This window comes from Haliotis asinina, chromosome 11 (genome assembly GCF_037392515.1).
Source record: "Haliotis asinina isolate JCU_RB_2024 chromosome 11, JCU_Hal_asi_v2, whole genome shotgun sequence".
Lineage (NCBI taxonomy): Eukaryota > Metazoa > Mollusca > Gastropoda > Lepetellida > Haliotidae > Haliotis > Haliotis asinina.
Window position 1 is genome coordinate 14800624 of NC_090290.1, and position 19649 is coordinate 14820272.

The 19649-nt window shown below is 39.0% G+C and overlaps 2 protein-coding genes across 2 annotated transcripts in view; one reads left to right on the forward strand and one right to left on the reverse strand.

Moving 5' to 3' along the window:
• Positions 1–627: 627 nt before the first annotated feature.
• Positions 628–7023, reverse strand: LOC137255655 (EKC/KEOPS complex subunit LAGE3-like). Its single transcript, XM_067793130.1, has 3 exons — positions 6915–7023; positions 4540–4668; positions 628–2465 (listed from the first exon to the last, which is right to left on the reverse strand). Exons 1-3 carry the CDS (start codon positions 6932–6934, stop codon positions 2357–2359), a joined length of 258 nt encoding a protein of 85 aa, XP_067649231.1. The 5' UTR covers positions 6935–7023; the 3' UTR covers positions 628–2356.
• A 2724-nt stretch (positions 7024–9747) lies between these two features.
• LOC137255898 (ADP-ribosylation factor-like protein 5B) overlaps positions 9748–19649 on the forward strand; it is a 32225-nt gene continuing 22323 nt past the window's right edge. The window contains exon 1 of the mRNA XM_067793482.1: positions 9748–9978. Coding sequence (XP_067649583.1) covers positions 9933–9978 — 46 coding nt within the window. The 5' untranslated portion in view covers positions 9748–9932. The remainder of the gene's footprint in view (positions 9979–19649) is intronic.

The window sequence follows — 19649 nt, forward strand, 5'->3', positions numbered from 1 at the left end:
CATAGAAGGTATCCGGGTAGGGTAGGGTAGGGTAGGGTAGGGTAGGGTAGGGTAGGGTAGGGTAGGGTAACAGGGGATGGGGTACCCATGTAATTGGCCCTGTCCCAACCTTACTATCAATAACTAATGTTGCCTCCCTTTGTGATCTAAAACCATACAAGGTTCCATATTTGTCTCCTTTGTGAACACAGTGACAGGTGTTCAGTACACCATGCTTGACAGCCAGTGTGAACCAGGAGCAGAATAACTACCCATGCTTTTCTTCACGTGAGAATTCCAACCCAGGCGATCCATGGAGATCCAGGTTAGAACTGGTATTCAGCAACCTCTGTTTGTCGTAAGAAGCGACTATTGGAATCTGGTGGTCAGGCTCCGCTGACTTGGTTGATACATGCCATCGTATCCCAAGTCATGATATTGATCACAGGATCGTCTGGTTGAAACTGCATAGACTGATGCTCATGCTGTCGATCTCTTATTCCATGTCTGTCTCTCCCAGAAGATTCCAGTCCAGACCTCTGAACTACATGAGTCTCTCTGGTGCAGGTCTCAGCTCCCCAAATTTGCAACTGGATCCAAGTGTGGATAAAAACTCAGCAATGAAAAAAAGACTGCCTTAAACCAGAGACCAGTTAATGCTTTACTACAAAACTAAATGTACAAAACAGTGATGACTTAAGTCGAACAAATGTTAGACACATAGCTGTCACCTACACAGAGAAAGGCGTGTTACATCAAACAGATAGTTCAGTCAGTCAGGGTGTTTTCGTGGAGTTTACTGTCAGAGCAGGGTACTCTGTGAGAGTGAGTGAGTTCAATTTTACAATGCTTTAAGCAATATTCCAGCTATATCACAGACACCAGAAATAATCTTCACTCACTGTACCCAAGTACGGAATCGAACCCAGGTCTTTGGTGTGATGAGCAAACATTTTAACCACTTGACTACCAAGTGCTCTGTGAGAGAAGAGGGTTACTTTCTCAAGATATGGGCCTTTCTGAGGCAAATGTCTCAATGGAACACCTTACAGAGCGAGAGGATTCTTGCTTAAAGCAGGGGTATCTGAAGAGATTCACTACTATTTTCACTACAACATGTAGTATACAAAAACAATACACATGACACTGAAATGGTGAGCCAGAGTAGGTCCTTCCAAACAGGAGTTGGTACTGGGGGTTTCCGACTTCTGCCAGCCACCTAAAACTGTATACACTCTAAACCCCATCAGCTTAGCATGATTCTAATTTCTGGATATATGTACTCTTCAAAATAAGTAGGGGAACCTGAACTTTCAATTTGGATTGGAACTGTAAACGTTAACAAACGTTTCAAGGGCAGACATCTTATGAACGCACCACCATTTCCCTCTATTATCTACCCTAAACACAACACATGATATGCACGTGCACAACGCAGTAGCCCCATACACGTGCATGGGGTCCATTCTTGATTTTTCAAGGTCGAGGAATCAATTAGAACATTAAATTTGACACTCATCTTGCATCACACATTTGCTAGTGTTTGTTTCTAGTGTTTTTTTGTTTTTTTAAGGAAAATCGTATGCATGCAAATTACATGCCATCCACCCATCATCTTACAAAATACATTCCAAATAACTATGGTTGTAAGGAAGTGCAAATGGTGATGCACTCTCAAAACATTCAATAATATCATATCAACATTGATTGACTTCGATGAATTCCCTAAATATGTTTAATCGTAAATTAAAAAAATGAAGATCCCTACTTTTTTGAAGAGCATATTTGCATGCCTGCCATAAAAGGTGACTATGCTTGTCGTAAGAGGCAACTAAAGGAATCAGATGGTCATGCTCACTGACTTGGTTGACACATGTCATTGGTTCCCAATTACACACATTGATGCTCATGCTGTTGATCAATGGACTGTCTGGTTAACACTTGATTATTTACAGATCACCGCTATTTAGCTGGAATATTGCTGAGTGCGGCGTAACACTAAACTCACTCACACCCACTTCACCCCAGAACACATCACAGTTGCATTATAATTTTTCCACAATGCCTGCTCACTTTGTCTTCTTATTTTCATTTAGTCTTGAAAACATGCTTCCGAGTGAAACTTACAAAGTGTCAACAGAGCTAGTCTCGAGCTGACCCTGAAGTTCTTTTACTCCCTAGCTTCATCACTGCCGATCACACTGTCTGTAACCATATGATGTAACAACGTGGTTGTCATGTTCTTCATCACAAGAGCAGGCAGATATATACAGTGATGATGATGATGCTCTTCATGTCCTTGCCAACTGCATCACAGGTTGTCTACATGTATATGGAGGAGATGAGATGAGTGAATCTGTACATAAACTGTCCTTCATCAGCTGGGAGGTCCGAACATATCAAGAGTTTGTGTCACAAGGATCAGATGTTCCATGAAAGAGTTGACGCTCACCCGAAGTTTCCGAGCCTCGGTTGCCTCGAACATCCTGCAACAAAATTTGTAAACGGTGACATACGTTATGTTCAGAACCAGAGATTATAGCTTTAATGGAGAAAAGATTCATCCTGGACAATCCTAAATTAATATTTTATCATTGTCATTTTGCTGTTTATGCCAATAAGATTTTACTAACTGTTACTAGAAGTTGGTCAGTCTTTTGTGAAGCATGTGACTTTATGGATGAAAACTCCTTGTTTATTGCACAGAGACATTTTGTAGATTATTTAACTGGCCTCTTACACCATTATCTGAGCTTGAGAACAGTGTGAGAATTCACATGAAAACATCACTCAATGCAATAAACAAAAAGTCATCCATTTACTTGTATGCTTAATTATTGATTCTTCTGGTAATGGAACAAAAATTATATGGTATTTTTTTTCATGGTGAGAAATTATATATTTTCATCAATTTCTGCAGCACTCTAGCTAAATATTGTCACTTGATGTGATGGCAGACAGTAAATGCTAACTGCATTCTCAACATTTTTCACAAATTAATTTTCCAAAATGGCTAGATGTCACCAAAGAAAATGATTCACCTACATAAAAAAGTGTAGCCTTGTAATTCATATTAAAAGTTACATGTAGCCTAAGTACCCCCCATAATAACAACATGGGGTGGGGGGCTGTTGTCCGGGGTGCTATTAACCCAGGGGGCAGATAGCCAGGTGGCAGTTGTCAGGGGGCAGTTGTCCGGGGGGGCAGCTAGTCTGATACGGTAGCCTAATACTTTCTTCACATGAAATAAGGAATGAGTGAACTTAAATAGTCTATAAACATTAACATTAAACGTGGTGTCATAAGATCAGGGCAAGTGGAAAATTAGTCAGGACAAGTTACTTTCTTGAAGTCACTGCATATACATCATGTATGGAATGCATGAATGCTCATCTGTTAAAATATAAAACTTTAATTAGTTTATGTACCTTAATTAAAAAATCCTGCGAATTAAAATGCAAATAGGTCCAGGTCCTTTTCCACAACATGATCATATTGAACTGCTGATCAAGGTAACCATGCTGCAACAAGACTTTCATACTTACATACTGCTTTCTGGAAGAGAGCCTATGTATATATCAGAACAAAATTGGGATGAACAATACCTCAAAAGTGTTATTTGTTGATTTGCTCCTGAAGCAAAATACTCCAGGTCTAAATATACTTTTACTTTACCTCTGGAGCAGGTGTAAGTTTACTCCTTGGCCCCATTTCTCAAAGCGATCGTAGCGCTTCGACAGTCGTAAGTCTATGTTAAAGTATGGAAGTCACGACTGTCGTTAGTCCATGTTAAAGGATGGGAGTCACGACTGTCGTAAGTCTATGTTAAAGTATGGGAGTCACAACTGTCGTAAGTCTATGTTAAAGTATGGGAGTTACGACTGTCATAAGTCTATGTTAAAGTATGGGAGTCACAACTGTCGTAAGTCTATGTTAAAGTATGGGAGTTACGACTGTCGTAAGTCCATGTTAAAGTATGGGAGTTACGACTGTCGTAAGTCTATGTTAAAGTATGGGAGTCACGACTGTCGTAAGTCCATGTTAAAGTATGGGAGTTACGACTGTCGTAAGTCTATGTTAAAGTATGGGAGTCACGACTGTCGTAAGTCTATGTTAAAGGATGGGAGTCATGACTGTCGTAAGTCTATGTTAAAGTATGGGAGTCACGACTGTCGTAAGTCTATGTTAAAGGATGGGAGTCATGACTGTCGTAAGTCTATGTTAAAGTATGGAAGTCACGACTGTCTTAAGTCTATGTTACAGCATGGGAGTTATGACTGTCGTAAGTCCATGTTAAAGTATGGAGTCACGACTGTCTTAAGTCCATGTTAAAGTATGGAAGTCACGACTGTCATAAGTCTATGTTGAAGTATGGGACTTAACGCTACAATCGTTTTGGGGAATGGGGCCAAGGAGTAAAAATATTTATGTCAATAAATTTGTTAATATAAGTAAGTTTACAAATAAGTAAATATACTCCTGTAAGTAAGTATGTGGACGTAAACACAGTGTTAGTTTAAGTTTGGATAATATACAATCCAATTTTAAAAGTAGGCTTACACATTCAAGATGTTCCCCTTCAGAGACAGTGTACGTCGGACTCCTCCTCGGCGAGGTTCCTCATCAACACTAAGCGTCGTGTGAGCTATCTCAGCCTGCCTCTGTGTCGGGAATGGCACCTTCAGATCACTTGTATTTGTCAAGGACAAATGTTACAGATTTGAAGTCTACCTGCATATCTTTCTTCACTGTATTACTGCAACAGTCTTGTCTACCATAATTCCGGTTAGAATGAGAACTTTCACATCAAAATGACACCACTTGGCATCACCATCTGGCATCACCAAAATAATAATATGATGCACTCACAAAAACGAATGAAACTGAAGTCTAGGGAAGAATGAGTTCATTTTTGAGACAGATCAAGGGTTAAAAAATTGCATCGAACGACGCCCGGGACAAGTCAGTGTTCATTTCGGGCAATCAAATAATGGCATCTTACTTGTCTGTGGGCTACTAGATAACTTCCACTTAAGGTTTCAAACTGCAAATAATCTTGGATTCCATTTCTTATCTGCTCTTAATGAAGCTATTCCCGTTTGAAATATTAATAAAGTAGAGCAAGTAGAGAGTGAAATTATCACTCTTCAATATATAATTAAAGATTGCAATAATAATATAGTAGAGCTAGCGTAATGTAGACCCAAAAATTGTAATACTTGTCTTCCGGTTGCATGACTGCGTGTGTGTCTGTCCATGTGTGTGTGTGTCTGTGCGTGTGTGATTTCATGCTGCTCTTAGCAATATTTCAGGAATGTCACGGTGAGAAGGGTGGGGACACCAGAAATGGGCTCAACACATTACCCAGTGTGAGAAATCAAACCTGAGTCTGCAGCATGACGAGCAGCGCTTAACCATCTGGTTACCCCACCACCCATTCAACATAGCAGTTCAAATGATCAAATTAGTAGTTTGACATAAAGTTAGTTGTCAACTAAATACATGAAAATATAAGGGATTCTGAAAAAGATAATGTGACACTAATCAAGAGTGAAGCTTTACGTTTGCATTACCTGCAACAGCAGATTTCCAAATTATCACCATTGCATTTCTTCTTGTCCCTTTGTTTTCCATATTTAATCAACAACAATTTTTGCCAGCATGCTCTGTGCCATTTTGAAACATTTCAACCTTAGCTCCAATGTGCATAACCCACAGCAAGCCAAGGTCTCCACATCACTGATGACAAGAACATCAAGCTATGGTAGGGCTTGTGATCATGATGATTCAGTGTCAATAAATTTGCTTTGCTGTTCCGGTTGAGCAGAGAATTAATTCCATTTGCAAACCTAACATCGGAGAATGCAGTTTCCGTGATCTAACATGCCTTTGTGGATCACCAGAGGAAGTTGAATTTGGGCTACACATTTGGGACTAATCCTTGTCTAAACTCCCAAGTTGATACAAGGCTGTAAGTGAGTGAGTGAGTGAGTGAGTTTAGTTTTACGTGCACTCAGCAGTATTCCAGCTCTATGGCGGCAGTCTGTAAATATTTCAGTCTGGACCAGTGACCAACAACATGAGCATCAATCTGCGCAATTGGGAACAGATGACATGTGTCAACCAAGTCAGCGAGCCTGACCACCCAATCCCATTAGTCTTACGACAAGCATAGTCACCTTATATGGCAAGCATGGGCTGCTGAAGGCCTATTCTACCATGGGACCTTCACAGGTGTATGATGATCACTATGGACAGGTTGTACAATGTGAGTGCCCCACTTCCCCTCCCCCAGCTAAAATTTATGCACAGAGTAAGTGACTTGCATGTCATGGATAAAAGCAATGACCCGAGCCACCACCCCACCTACCCACCCCCCCACCCCCACCCCCCACCCCACCCCCCACACACACACCATCCCCCGGCCCCTCCCAACCACCACCACCACCACCATTTATTGTGTTTAAAATTGCTGACATACCCACCCTAAATACATGTACATAAACTGATGACAATGAATGAACCGCACATAAATCACCAGCCATATTCTGCCAGATATTGTGAATGGTCCTTCACTTGATATTGTGTGGGAGTAGTGCACCAAAAGTAAGCAAACCCTAACCTTTACTCACTAACCCTAAGGATCTAGGAGGAGGTTGCCCAAGGGTTAAGGATCTAGAAGGGGGTGCCCAAGGGCTAAGGATACAGGAGCTCAGTTGTCAGTTGTCACCAGGTAGAGCGCCCGGTAAACTGCACTCTGGCCGAACATAACACCAGTTTTAACCGCGAGGGCAAACCGATTGAAGACCCTGCCGATCCCTCAACCCGTCAGTCAGCGTGTCACGCTAAGATGCATGGGGCCTGATCGCGAACACTTTTGCGCGGCGGTAGTTGTACCTCTTTCCTAAGTTACTGACAAGAAGCGAATAGGATACACACTTAGATTCCCTTCCATAACGTCGATTGTTTATCGTTGAACTACAGCCTTGTTTTCATTTTGCCATGTGAAACTCAATCAGGAAGTGATGTAAGCCGGAAGTACTTGTAGAATACTATTTCCCAACAAACACATCTCCTTGTATATTTTAAACATAAGGTGTCAGCTGAAACTGAAAACGACATTTCATGTTTATCAGGGATTTCATATTTCAGCCCTTGTACGTCTTTTTATACCTGGCCATTGGTATCGAAGAAAAAACAGCAACAAGTCTTTACATAAGAATGAAGATTTTTATGGATATCAACTTCTTCATTGTGAGAACACAACGTTTCGGAGTTAATGTTTACTCATTCATCACCTGACGTATTTCACTTCTAAATGCCCTTCAAAGACGTAATTCTTTACATAGTCAATGGTCAAAGGGACAAATATTTTTCACAATCAGAGATCATTTACACTGGTGTACGATCTCTGGCCAAATCATGCTTACTTTCTTTGTGGTCAATGAAAGCATTCTAAACACACTAAAGCTAAAGGTAACATTATATGAACATATTTGGATCCGTGTTGAACGTATTTTAAAAAAAACACACGCTAATTTGATGTAAAATCTTGACATTAACCATCAGACTATCACATAAATGTACGTATCATTCGGCGTATCACATGAACAAGATATTGCGGGGGATTCTTCTGTTGGTGAACATTAGCTTAGTCAAGCATTTCAGAAGAGGTCCTATCCAAACGATTCAACGAAACGACAAATTCAAGATTTGTGTATTAATCTACGTGATAATCATTCTGACAAGTAATTAGAACATATAAACGTTCCAGATATCCCGGAATCATGTTTATATAAGATATTGTGTGAATAAATACACACCCAGCCCCCATTTCTAAAAAAACCCAAATCTGATTTTTGAGTTTTTACTCAAATTACAGAAAACACATGAAAAAGCATTTCCCAGAATGAACTGAAATCGATCTTATACCAATACATAGTGGACACTTAGATGGATTACTGAAGTTGTTTGGGTTTTATTTTCAAAATGCAGGCATGTTAAAATTCAAGCTGTTCCACATTGCTAAACTCAGTTTGAAATAAAACAACAATACAATAGAATACACGTGTAATGCACATGTTATATGTTATACATGTAATTGAAGATGAAAAGAAATTGCATCATAATGATGTCAGTATCTACATCAAAACGTTGCAATGATTGCAGTAAAGAAGTTGACTAGCTACAGAACCCGGTTTTCCTTCATCTTTACAACTTCTCAAATGTCTCTCAAAGAAGAGAAATGATTTGATATGATCTCACTTGCGAGACAAGTGACACAATGACTGATGCCATTTTGGCACAATGTCGTTTAACTTGTTCCCGTATCAACTCCTTGAGAGATAGGTTGGAGGCGGGTCTCCTAAGTGTGAGACTCCCACTTGTGAGACACTGGAGTAGGTGATTAACAAAGAAAGCACACCACACTCCCCTATCTGACAGAATTGATTAAATTTAGTTAATTAGGGTTTAACTGTGTAACTGAACATTCTGAACAGAACAGGACACACATTTTATTCAGAAAGATCCCATACAGTGACACGGAAAGCATACAGCACATTGATAGGTATCAAGATATTAGGATGTTTACAGAAATTTTGGGAAATAAATTCATGTATAATGGCTCTTACTGCTGGACAGTAGGATATGACATGGAGTTCATCACAGACTTGTGATGTATAAAATTGGTAGGTTCTTTTAATCTTTCATCGCCGTAACAGCGTCCTGTTTCAATCACAGGCCCTCGTGTCATTGCTAGGATTAAAGAAGTTTTTTTTATAAAATATATAAAAAGTATAAAAATTTGAGATGACACCCGACTTGAAAGGCTTCACAGTGCAATATACTAGCGATTACAGTATGTATCTAGATGCATTGCACTAGGCATTTCAAGGCGGGGGGTCATCTAAAAAATTTTACATTTCTTTTTAAAAAGACATTATTCCTCGCAATGACACGAGAGCCTGTGGTTTCAGTGGGCAATCGGTGGTTTGAAGTTCTAAATTTAGTTAACCAGAGCCTATGATACGGTAACTTTAACAAGTATAGGTTCAAAAAGGCATACGATCCGCTTGGCACTTGATAACGATGAAAATTAAAATCAACATTTAAGAATATAAATCGTGCGTAACATTGTTAAAAATGGCATTCAATTTGTCATTACATCATAACATTTTAGTCCGGTTTACGTTTACGGATATAACTGATATCGTATGTACCTAATTCACCAATAATAATTCAATCTGATTGAAATAACTGTTTTAACTATAATCAATTTATAAACTTTTGACGGCTCTTTCTGGTCACCATAATATGGCAGGCCTTCTTGAAGTACCAATGGCCGGTAGCTCGTGTCATATCTTTGATAATCTATTCCATTATTTTTGTATCTATCGATGTTCTTTATTTCGAAACAAAAAGTGGTCTTTAACGAAAAATGTCTTCTGTGTTAATTAACGCGTCAGTAAACTATGCTAGCTTCCTGTGGGTGTTCATCAACTGGGCTGTTACCACTTTCTTTGTAGGGATATGGAAGCACCACCTATGTGCACTCCACCATAAATTAACGTGTCTCACAACTACGGGGGCACCGGGAAGCTACTTTGTCATTCAGTCGGTAATTAGCACGTACGCCATTAAATAATAGCCGTAATATTATGTAAAACCATCCGAAGGCAAAGTCATACGTACATCATGTAGAGAGTTGTCAGGAAGCTACGGCATATGACTAACGCATGCCCATCTGTCAATTAGTCCACTTCCGGTAGCTCGTGTCAACAGCAAGTGGAATTTACGCAAGTTTATTTATTGTCCAACCGAAAATTCCCCGGGTTTTCTTAACATGATTTTGTGGATCAGGAACAAGAAACATGTATTATAGATGATTGGAGGCAGTCCTCGTTTCTTAAGCTGTTTTTAGTGACTTTGTAGTATACAACAGACTGCTCAAAATGGGTATTTTGTTCTCGAAGCTGTGGAGTTTGTTCACAAATGAAGGTAAGTTTAAATGCCACCGTTGAATTTTTTTCCGTGTGTAAGATACAACTGACTTTTGAGAGGACAGGAGTCAAGTTTCATCCAGGTGGGTTAATTTAATTTTGGAAATTGCGTAGTTTCTTTATTCCACCGACATTTGGCAGAATACAAAACCGAAAACCCTTCTGATTTGATCCAATCTCAATTTGTACAAATTAAACATTCCACCATGTTTTCTGTTACCATTTTAACTTATTTAATCAGTGTCAGATAAGACGAGCAGCTTCCCTCTGTCATGTTGATTACTTGTCCTCATAATGTTAGTTGTTTTCGAGTGTTGTTGTTCATGGAAATTGATGATGAGAAGCATTTTGTGATTACATGTTAATCACAATGATTCACAATCACATGTACAGCTATTATTTGTCTTTCTAACTTATGAGAGATAAGTTTATCTTTGAAACAAGCCATCATCTGAGTATTTGGTTTATGTGTTTGCTGCAACAGGTCTTGTTATGTTATGAGTAGACAGGTCAATAAGCATCTGTCATACATGTAAATGTGTAACTATAATCCAGCAATGTGACCATATATGAAAGTAATAGTCACATTAGCAGAAAAATCATAATTGTTACTGCTCTGGCACAATTTTAACTAGAGTCACGCAGCCTTATGCCAGGTAGACTTGTACATCTGTAATGTCACATGCCTATGTCCATACTTATATTGAAAAAAAAACATGTAAGAGATTTTAAAAACAGGATGTATACAAGTTACAACATTAATCAGAATACTAGTGTTATTATTATGAAGAAACAGTTTAGAAGTGTGTAAGTGTTTTGTTTTGATTGGTGCTTTGTGTTGAAATAGCTTTGAGCACGGTCATCAGAGCATGACAGAGGACACTGACAGTTTGAAGTCAGCAAAGCTTCTGGTCTCATTTACTTAGTCATGTGTAGGAGTGGCCTTTGGATAAGACATAGGATGATACAAATCCTTATATGTTCCACCCATTTAAAGTCTACAGACTGTCAACTTCATTGTAAAAGATAGAAACCTCAAATATGAACTATTATCTTAAGAGTCACAGATCTCATACACTCATATGTAACAGAGTGTTTTGTATATCTACAACTTGTGGTTCTCATAATGTTTTTATAATTCCTGATATGTGAAGTCTAGTTTGGTTGGAATGTGAAAATCAAGTCACACATTCCAGTATTTTCTCCTGGATTCTGTTAGTTTCCCTTTTGTGTCCACCTTTGTTGTCCTACCATGTTTGTTGTTTTCATACATGTTTAACTATCTTTGTCATTTGAGTAAGGAACACAAATATTCTCTGAAACGTTGTTTCCTTCGTATTACAGAAGTGGAATACAGATCTCCCCTTTATGCCATTCTACGACTTTCTTTGCCTGTTTCAGTCATGAAAAAGGAAACAGTGTATTTTCTTTGGACATTGAGTTATTCCTCACATAACCCATCTCAAATCAATACAGAAGCCGTGTCAAGTCGTTGGTCCCTATGAAAATGTATTCATGGTTAATTATGATTTTTAAGCATGGTGAAGTTTTTGACAAACTTCAAAGTCAGTGTTGTTTTGCTCTGTCAAGCAGGTTCCCTTTTAGGAAATGTGTTTAGAATGTCCATCTGAAAGCATCATTCTCTTAACATTCTCTCCAATCAATCCATCTTGCTAGTCTCTTATTACTGAGCACTGGACACTGGCCATTGTCCTTCCACTGCTGTGTGTGCCCTGAGGAAATATGTCAACATGATCAAAGTGCTGTGACTGTGTAATTGACCACAGTAAACGACCGGATCAAGGTCATGATACACGACCTGGTTGTGGTAACAAGGACATGTAATTGTTGATCTGGGACGAGAGTTGCTGATACTTGGCAGTACTGTTGTGTTGTCCCGCTCTGGAAAATTTCATGATGGGTCTCTGTTGTTACTCATTTGTGTTCACTGTGAACAGTTTTAAAAGTAGAACATTTTAGAATTAGAGATCTTGATTTAGACTGAACAAGATTTGATTCAGACAGCAGCCCCAAACAAGATGATTCTTGAGGATAATTAATTTGTTGCTGAAACAGCTAGCAGTTTACATGTACAATGGTGTTGGACAGGATGGATCTTTGTTCTCAAAATTGATCACTGGGTTGTTTGGCCCAGACTTGCGGTGATTTAGCATGAATACTGGATAAAACAACGATGCCAAACCTGTGTTAAAGTGTTGTTTCACTATCCATGGCTGACACTATAGATACATGATATGACAGTAAGTCTGATGTGTCCCATACATCCAACATCTGTAGCCATGCTGTGTAGGTGATAATTGTGTCAGCCTATGTCAGCATGACTTTCCACAAATTCTGTATGCATGGGATCACAAGTCCATGGCATAGTGATGGACTATAAGCTTAATATGGATGTCGTGTATAACTTCCCATTCAGTTAACAAGTATAGGATTGTCAGTATTATCACTACATTCCTACGTATCCAAACTGATGAAGACCTGGTGAATACCTATGTTCAGCAACAGATGCAGAAGAGGCAGTAAAAAGGGAATCAGGCCCCGATTTCTCGAAACAAACTTAAGTTTTTACTCAAATCTCAAATTGAGTTTCACAGTTTGAAACAACTGAATTTTTCACTCAACTGCATTTTTGAAACATAAAAGCCCAAACTACTTAGGTAATCTATTCACCAAACTTAAATTGTCCCCTATAGTTTGAGTTTTATGTCGATTTCAGTTCATTCTGTGGAATGCATTTTCTCAAATTTGAGTAAAAACTCAGACTTAATTTTGTTTCGAGAAATTGGGCAAGGTGGACACATCTGTCATATTTTCTCTGTTTCCATGAAGGGGCTCCTTTCACAAAGCAAAGGTTTACTAAAGTTAACCTTAAGTCCCATTCTTTAACACTTCACTAAGGTTACCGTAGACTTAGGTAACCTTAGTACAGTGTTATTAATTGTTAAAGAATAGACTTAGGTAGCCTTAGTGCAGTGTTAAAGAATGGGAGTTAAACTTAAAGGTCACATGCAACGTATAACACAACTTTGCAGATTCTTGTACCTTTCGGTGTGCATTTACCGAAACAAATCATAAAAAATGCCAATTCAACCTATAAAGTTGAAAAAAAACGCGAAATCGGAGTTCAAACGTTTCACTAAATTCCCCCCAGTGCTGGGTGGAAAACTGGTTCCAACAGATGTGCTGCGCTGCGCCCGTGACGCATGCACAGTGAATAGGTTCGCGGAGCTTGAAACAGTATGCATGCCCAGCGTCTGAGGCTGTGAGCAGTAGTCTAATCTTGATTGTGTACACAAACAAGTAAATAATCTACTCGTTACGTAAAAAAAACTGTTGATTGTGGTAAGCAGTCTCTGTCACAGAGAAAGCTCAGTGTCTGGTTTATTCACACCTATATATTCTGCCTGCCTGTCTGCTAAAGACAACATGCAATACAGCTTCGATCACTGACCACGTGCAATTTGAACTTAACACCTATCAGACTATACGACATAAAGAAAATAAGTTGATTTATGACTCGTGCACCCGAGTCCCGTGTCTGCCACATTATGTAATTAGGCACATGTGATACACATGACATGTTTTTATGTCTGTGGGTTGCAAACATACTACATTCATTTTTTTTCGGATGACTGGATCTGACGGTAACTGGTGCAAACTCTTGTCAGTTTCAAGTCCTGCTTTGTACTTGGATGAATGACAGATTCCAGTAGTTTATCATCTCTACTGAAATGATTTTTGATTGGATCGAGCGCAAATTCAGAGAACATGTATTTTCAAAACCCAACATCTCTACATTCTTCATGGATAACCTCTTTTAGTGTATATGATTTTGTTTGACAACAGTATATGAATCCATACTGAAACGACGCATCAAGTACACAAAAAGAAGTCGTTATCCATACAGAATCTTACTTTCTTGTGACTGGCTATACTTCTAAAATGCCCATCAAACAGATCATCTTTCTGTACACACAATGAACCGTCAGCATATCAGCAAATGAAACAGCCAATCGGAAGCCGTCGTTACACTTGAGTGCATGTACACCCGCTATGACTGGGTTTGGTCTCCCGAGGCCTTCGTTTCGGGGGAAGTAAGCCCAAGTACAAAATATTGCACTTTTGAATCGCGATTGTACGCTTATAATTTTGTTTATTTGTTTTTTTAAAGCAGCAATGTATATTATGTCACGAATAAGTGATAAATGTGTTTTAATTATGTTTGATTTTTTGGTTGCATGTGACTTTTAACCTTAGTAAAGTTTGCTTTGTGAAAGGAGCCCCAGATCTTGTGCAGGTTAAGCTGGTTGAGTGTTCTCCCTCCAACAGCCAACCTAGCCAATAAGTACAGCAGCATACTATATCATTACATATATATCATCTCCACTACACATTGATTGCTGTCTCTGCAACCTGTCTGAAGGGATCGTTACCTCTGTGAGAGCTGACTTGTAATTGTATACCTTGTCTTGATGTATTGAGTTAGTTCAATATGCCAGAGATAGAAAGGAACCTGTTCACTGTCCAAACTGTGGTAACATGTACAGGAAGTGATCTATCTAGATTTGCTCACAGGCCAATATTCAGCCTCGGGTGTACTGTCAGCAGCAGTATTAATTCTTCAGTATTACAATTCCTAATTCTTGTAGTTGTATATTTGATTATGGGATATTGAATGATGGGTTGTCACGAGAATCACTTGTATTTCAGTGATACTAGGCCCCCAAAGGAGTACCAGAAATGTTAAGTTATTAAGTTCACACTGTTGCATTGTTTACGGATCTCTTGATTTGGGAATATAAAAATTTAAACAATAATACTACTTTGGCAAAATAGCATTTTCACTGATTGCTTGACAAGAGTGATTACGTTATACCCTGATGAAGGCTAAACTAAAACTGCTTGTTGATCAATTACATGTTAGTGTTAATCTGCTGTTTGTGAAAAATGCTATGCACATATACCTCTCATCATCTGGTTGTATTTAGTATTAGCTTGTTAATGATGTAAGAATCTACATCGAAACGTCAGTCTGTGCAATAAATAAGAAGGCATCACCCATAAAGTTGCATGTATCCATAAAGCAGTACATCTCAAAGCTAAAACAGTTCAAATTTGAGCCCAGAGTATGCCTTGCTCGTTCAGTTACAAGCTGCATGACTTGCTGTCCAGAGACACACTTTGACACGCAAGACCTTTCCCTCCCACAGGTGTCCAACTCCCACTGTTTGGTATTATGTAATCACCATAAAATCCCACTGAGACTAATCAGTGCCTCCAGTGGGACATGGTTAATCCCCTCCTAAAAGGCTAATTATCTGGCTATGGGAAGATGTGTTAATGCTTGTGTACAAGGATGTTATTAGAGTCCCTTGACACCTAGACGCGCTGGGTGTATTAGCAAGTACTCTGTCTCAGCCTGTGAACCACATTATTTTCCCTATATGTCCTCCTTCCAATGCTAGAGCCCTACATGATGCAAGCCTACATTTCTGCAGGTCCTGAATCTTTCTTACTGGGCCTCCTTTTCAATTTACAGGTTATTATTTGTTACTCTCAAAATTCTATATATTCATGGACTAGGCATTAGTCTAGTGGTAGGGAGCAGGGATTTACCTTGAGTTCTGTATTTTGAGGGTTCCTAGACAACAAACCTGTGGTCCCAGACACTTAAATGTCAGCCCCTCCTGGATTCCGCGGCAAATTTTTAAGAATTCTGAGGCAAATTTAAGCAAATTCTGCACCCCATTTTTCAATATTCTGCAAAACATTCTGCGGTTAAAACATTTAGAAAAAACAACTAAAACGTTATACAGACCTTCATGGTTTAATTCTCAAACAGATATAAAGTTACGTTGACAGTACACATCACATCTTGAGTAAGTTTGATGACAAAGCACCCACATTTTTTTCTGTGTTTAAGAATTAAACACTCGCTGAAAGTTATTTCTCTCCTCTCAGTTGTAACTTTGATGCAGATGAACAACTTAAGGTTTCATGCAAGCAACCGTTTTATTCCTTAAAGAAATCTGAATAATTTCAATTTTCAAAATGATCAATTTTGAGAATGTAATTGCAGTGTCAAATTCATCTAATATTGTTTGAAAGATGCCTAAAACTTGCTTTATTAATAAAGTATCTTTAATCATGTTTATTTTGAAAATGTTGTCACAATAAATATGTCCGTCCTTTTTATGTGTACCCAATCCTACTTTTGTCATTAACTCTACTTTTCGTTTCGGCTGAAGTCAGTTTTCACTCAGTTTTGAAAAGAAGCAAATTCCGCAGCAGAAAAGTGGCAAATTGTGCTCGGATTCTCCACGAAAATGCGTTTTCTGCGGACCAGACATTTTTCTGCATGGCAAGATAAATTCCGTGATTTTTTCTGCAACTGCTGAATCGTGGATCCAGGAGGGACTGAAATATCATGATATTAATACAGCTGTTGTATTGTGTATCTTGATCTTCACAAAAATTATTACAGTAAGTAAATTGCAAATGGTAGCCAGCTTGTAACAAACTCAATAACATATTGCTACTGGAGTGAAATATTTACAAACAGTATTTAGACAGTTCCTGCATTCCTTTGGATGTGCTGGTAAATTTTGTTGCATCCATTGTCAATATTTATGCATGTAGGATGCAGGAATTCACGTCCTGTAAATCCCTGAGAGAGAATGTAGGAGAGAGGGCTGTGTCAGTAAGTGACCCAGGGAGAGTGGTAGAAGTGGATGAGTGAATACAGGAAGTCAGGGAAGGAAATGAGTGAGGGCCGAGTGAGTGGGAAAGAATGAGTGGAGTGTTAGTTTGTTGCACTGATTCTGTATGTTTCTCAATCCGGATGTTACAGTTCACAGATTATCCTGGCTATCAGGTCTTCGTAATGTATAGAAGTGAATTATTTCAGTCTTATCACTGTTTCATATTTAGCCAGTTACTGGGTCCATGATAGTCTTGTACTTTGACTTTCCTTCATGTATTTTATTACCCAACTTCTGTCTTAGCTTAACATCCATACAGAAACAAAATTCTGGAAGTTGTTGAAGAAAATGTTTCTGCTTTACTATTGATGTTCGCAATAAAACGCAACAGGTTGAAGCTGCAATGTTGAGGTCCTTGATCCTGAGGTCTTGTCACAGGATGTCAGACATTCCTATAGGTCCAACACCTTCCTCATTCCTTCCCATGTTCATAGTTGCATTGTATCCCTGTGTACCTTGATGCCTCTCCCCTTGCGGCAGAGTCCAGTCAAAGAGTTATTTATAACACTGCTCCATGACCTATCATTCCTGCCCGTGTTGACAGTTGGTTTTGTCTTGAAGCCTCTCCCTTTAGTCTCTGGACCCAGTTGAAGTGTTATTTATAAAAATGTTCAAGACCTTTGTCACTCCTTCCCATGTTGACAGTTGGTTTAGTGTCCATGTCTCGAAGCCTCTCCCTTTAGCCTCTGGGCCCAGTTGAAGATTTTTTTTATAAAAATGCTGCAAGACCTCTGTCACTCCTTCCCATGTTGACAGTTGGTTTAGTGTCCATGTCTTGAAACCTCTCCCTTTAGTCTCTGGGCCCAGTTGAAGAGTTATTTATAAAAATGCTGCAAGACCTCTGTCACTCCTTCCCATGTTGACAGTTGGTTTAGTGTCCATGTCTTGAAACCTCTCCCTTTAGTCTCTGGGCCCAGTTGAAGAGTTATTTATAAAAATGCTGCAAGACCTCTGTCACTCCTTCCCATGGTGACAGTTGGTTTTGTGTCATTTCTTGAGGCCTCTCCCTTTAGTCTCTGGGCCCAGTTAAAGAGTTATGTATAATGCTGCTCCAAGACCTCCCTCAGTCATTCCCATGTTGACAGTTGTTTTTGTGTCCATGTCTTGAAGTCGTTCCTCTAGCCTCAGGGTCCAGGTAAAGAGTTATTAATAACACTGAGAATCAGGTCATCAATTATCCAGGGGCGGAGAAGACAGCTGTCACAATTAATATACCACGTCACTTTGGTAGAGATATTGTATCTTACCATGACAGGGACACTGATTTTCCACTGCATGCCAAGTTTGTATTTGAACAAGATGAATCTGATCATTCTTAATAAAAGTGGTATATTTGTCACAAAGGCACTGACATTTTTATGAGGTATTGTAACTCAACATTTAATTTTTTTGTCATATTTAACAGATCATGTAAATTGTTGGATAGTTGAAAAGCAGTTTGTCATATCTGTATTATGGAAACATCAATTTGTTGCATAGCCCATGAAGATTCAGGTTAGAATCTTTCTTCAGCAGCCCATGCTTGTTGAGGTGACCAATGGGATCTGGTGATCAGACTTGCTGACTTGGTTGACCCGTGTCATTGTACTCCAATTGCTGTTGATCACTGAAATGTTGTTTACTAACAGAGCATTGCATTAAGGTTTGAATATTGTTGAGTGCAGTGTTGAACAACGAACAACTTTCCTAGTTAAAGGCATGTAGTTTAGAATAATGAGAGATGAAAACTGCAGTGCAAAGCTGGAATGGATTTTTGCAGTGTGTACACAATACTGCATGTTGTCAAGTTTCATGTTTGTATAAATCAACTAGCATAACCTCACAGACTGCTTTTATGATCATCCCGACTTATGGCTACCAGATTGACCTAGCTGAACACAAAAACAACATCATGCTCCACCCAACTTGTCATGCCGATGAGCTGCAGAAGTAGGTGTGGTCAGGTTTTGTGATCATTCATGCAGACATAAACACAAGACACTGCTATACCCTTGCTAGGTCAGTGAAGTGTACTACATCGCTTGTAAATTATTTGACTATTCACAATCGAGAAGAACTTCAGAGAATGATAGTAATGGTAAATAGAAGTATTACTGAGTGTCTTGTGTTATTATGTGTATCAACACTCATTAAACACTCAGTAAATGTTTTTCAATGAGTTGATATGCTTGATATGTTGATATGATTGCTCGCATGATCAAGGCACATAACTGTATATCTCAGTCATTGAAATCTACCATCTGTTAAGCTGAATATTTTGAATGATTGTTTGCTCTTCCATAAAGATCCAGGTAGTACAGGACCCGTGAAGATCCGGGGTTGAAATTCAGCAACCAGTGCTCAGTGCCAAAAAAGGGCGAATGTGATTGTCATAAGAGGTGGCTAACGGAATCGGATGGCCAAGCTCGCTGACTTGGTTGACACATGTCATCGGTCCCCAATTACACAGATCAATGCTTATGATGTTGAATACTGGATTGTCTGATCCAGACTCAATTATTTGCAGACCACCGCCATATAACTGTAATACCTTTGAGTGCAGCATAAACCTAAACTCATTCACTCATTCACTCTAGGTAGGGCATTTGAGAAAGTTTTTTCCACTTTTTAAGAAGTGATTTGTATGAATTGTACTGTGCTTTCAGAGTGATGCCAAGTGACAATGGTTAACGTTTGTTACACCAGTTCATTGACAGCAGGGGAGGCACCTTCACTGGATACTCTCCTGTGTTAATCCCAGTTACCATGGTGACCACAGTCACACCTCTTCTGTCACTAAGGTGACTTGTGTCATTTGTACCATTTTAGCTTCATCACCTCCAGAAAGTTGTAGCTTCATCATCAGATTCACATGCTGGACTTGTCACCTTGAGTGATTGTACAGAGG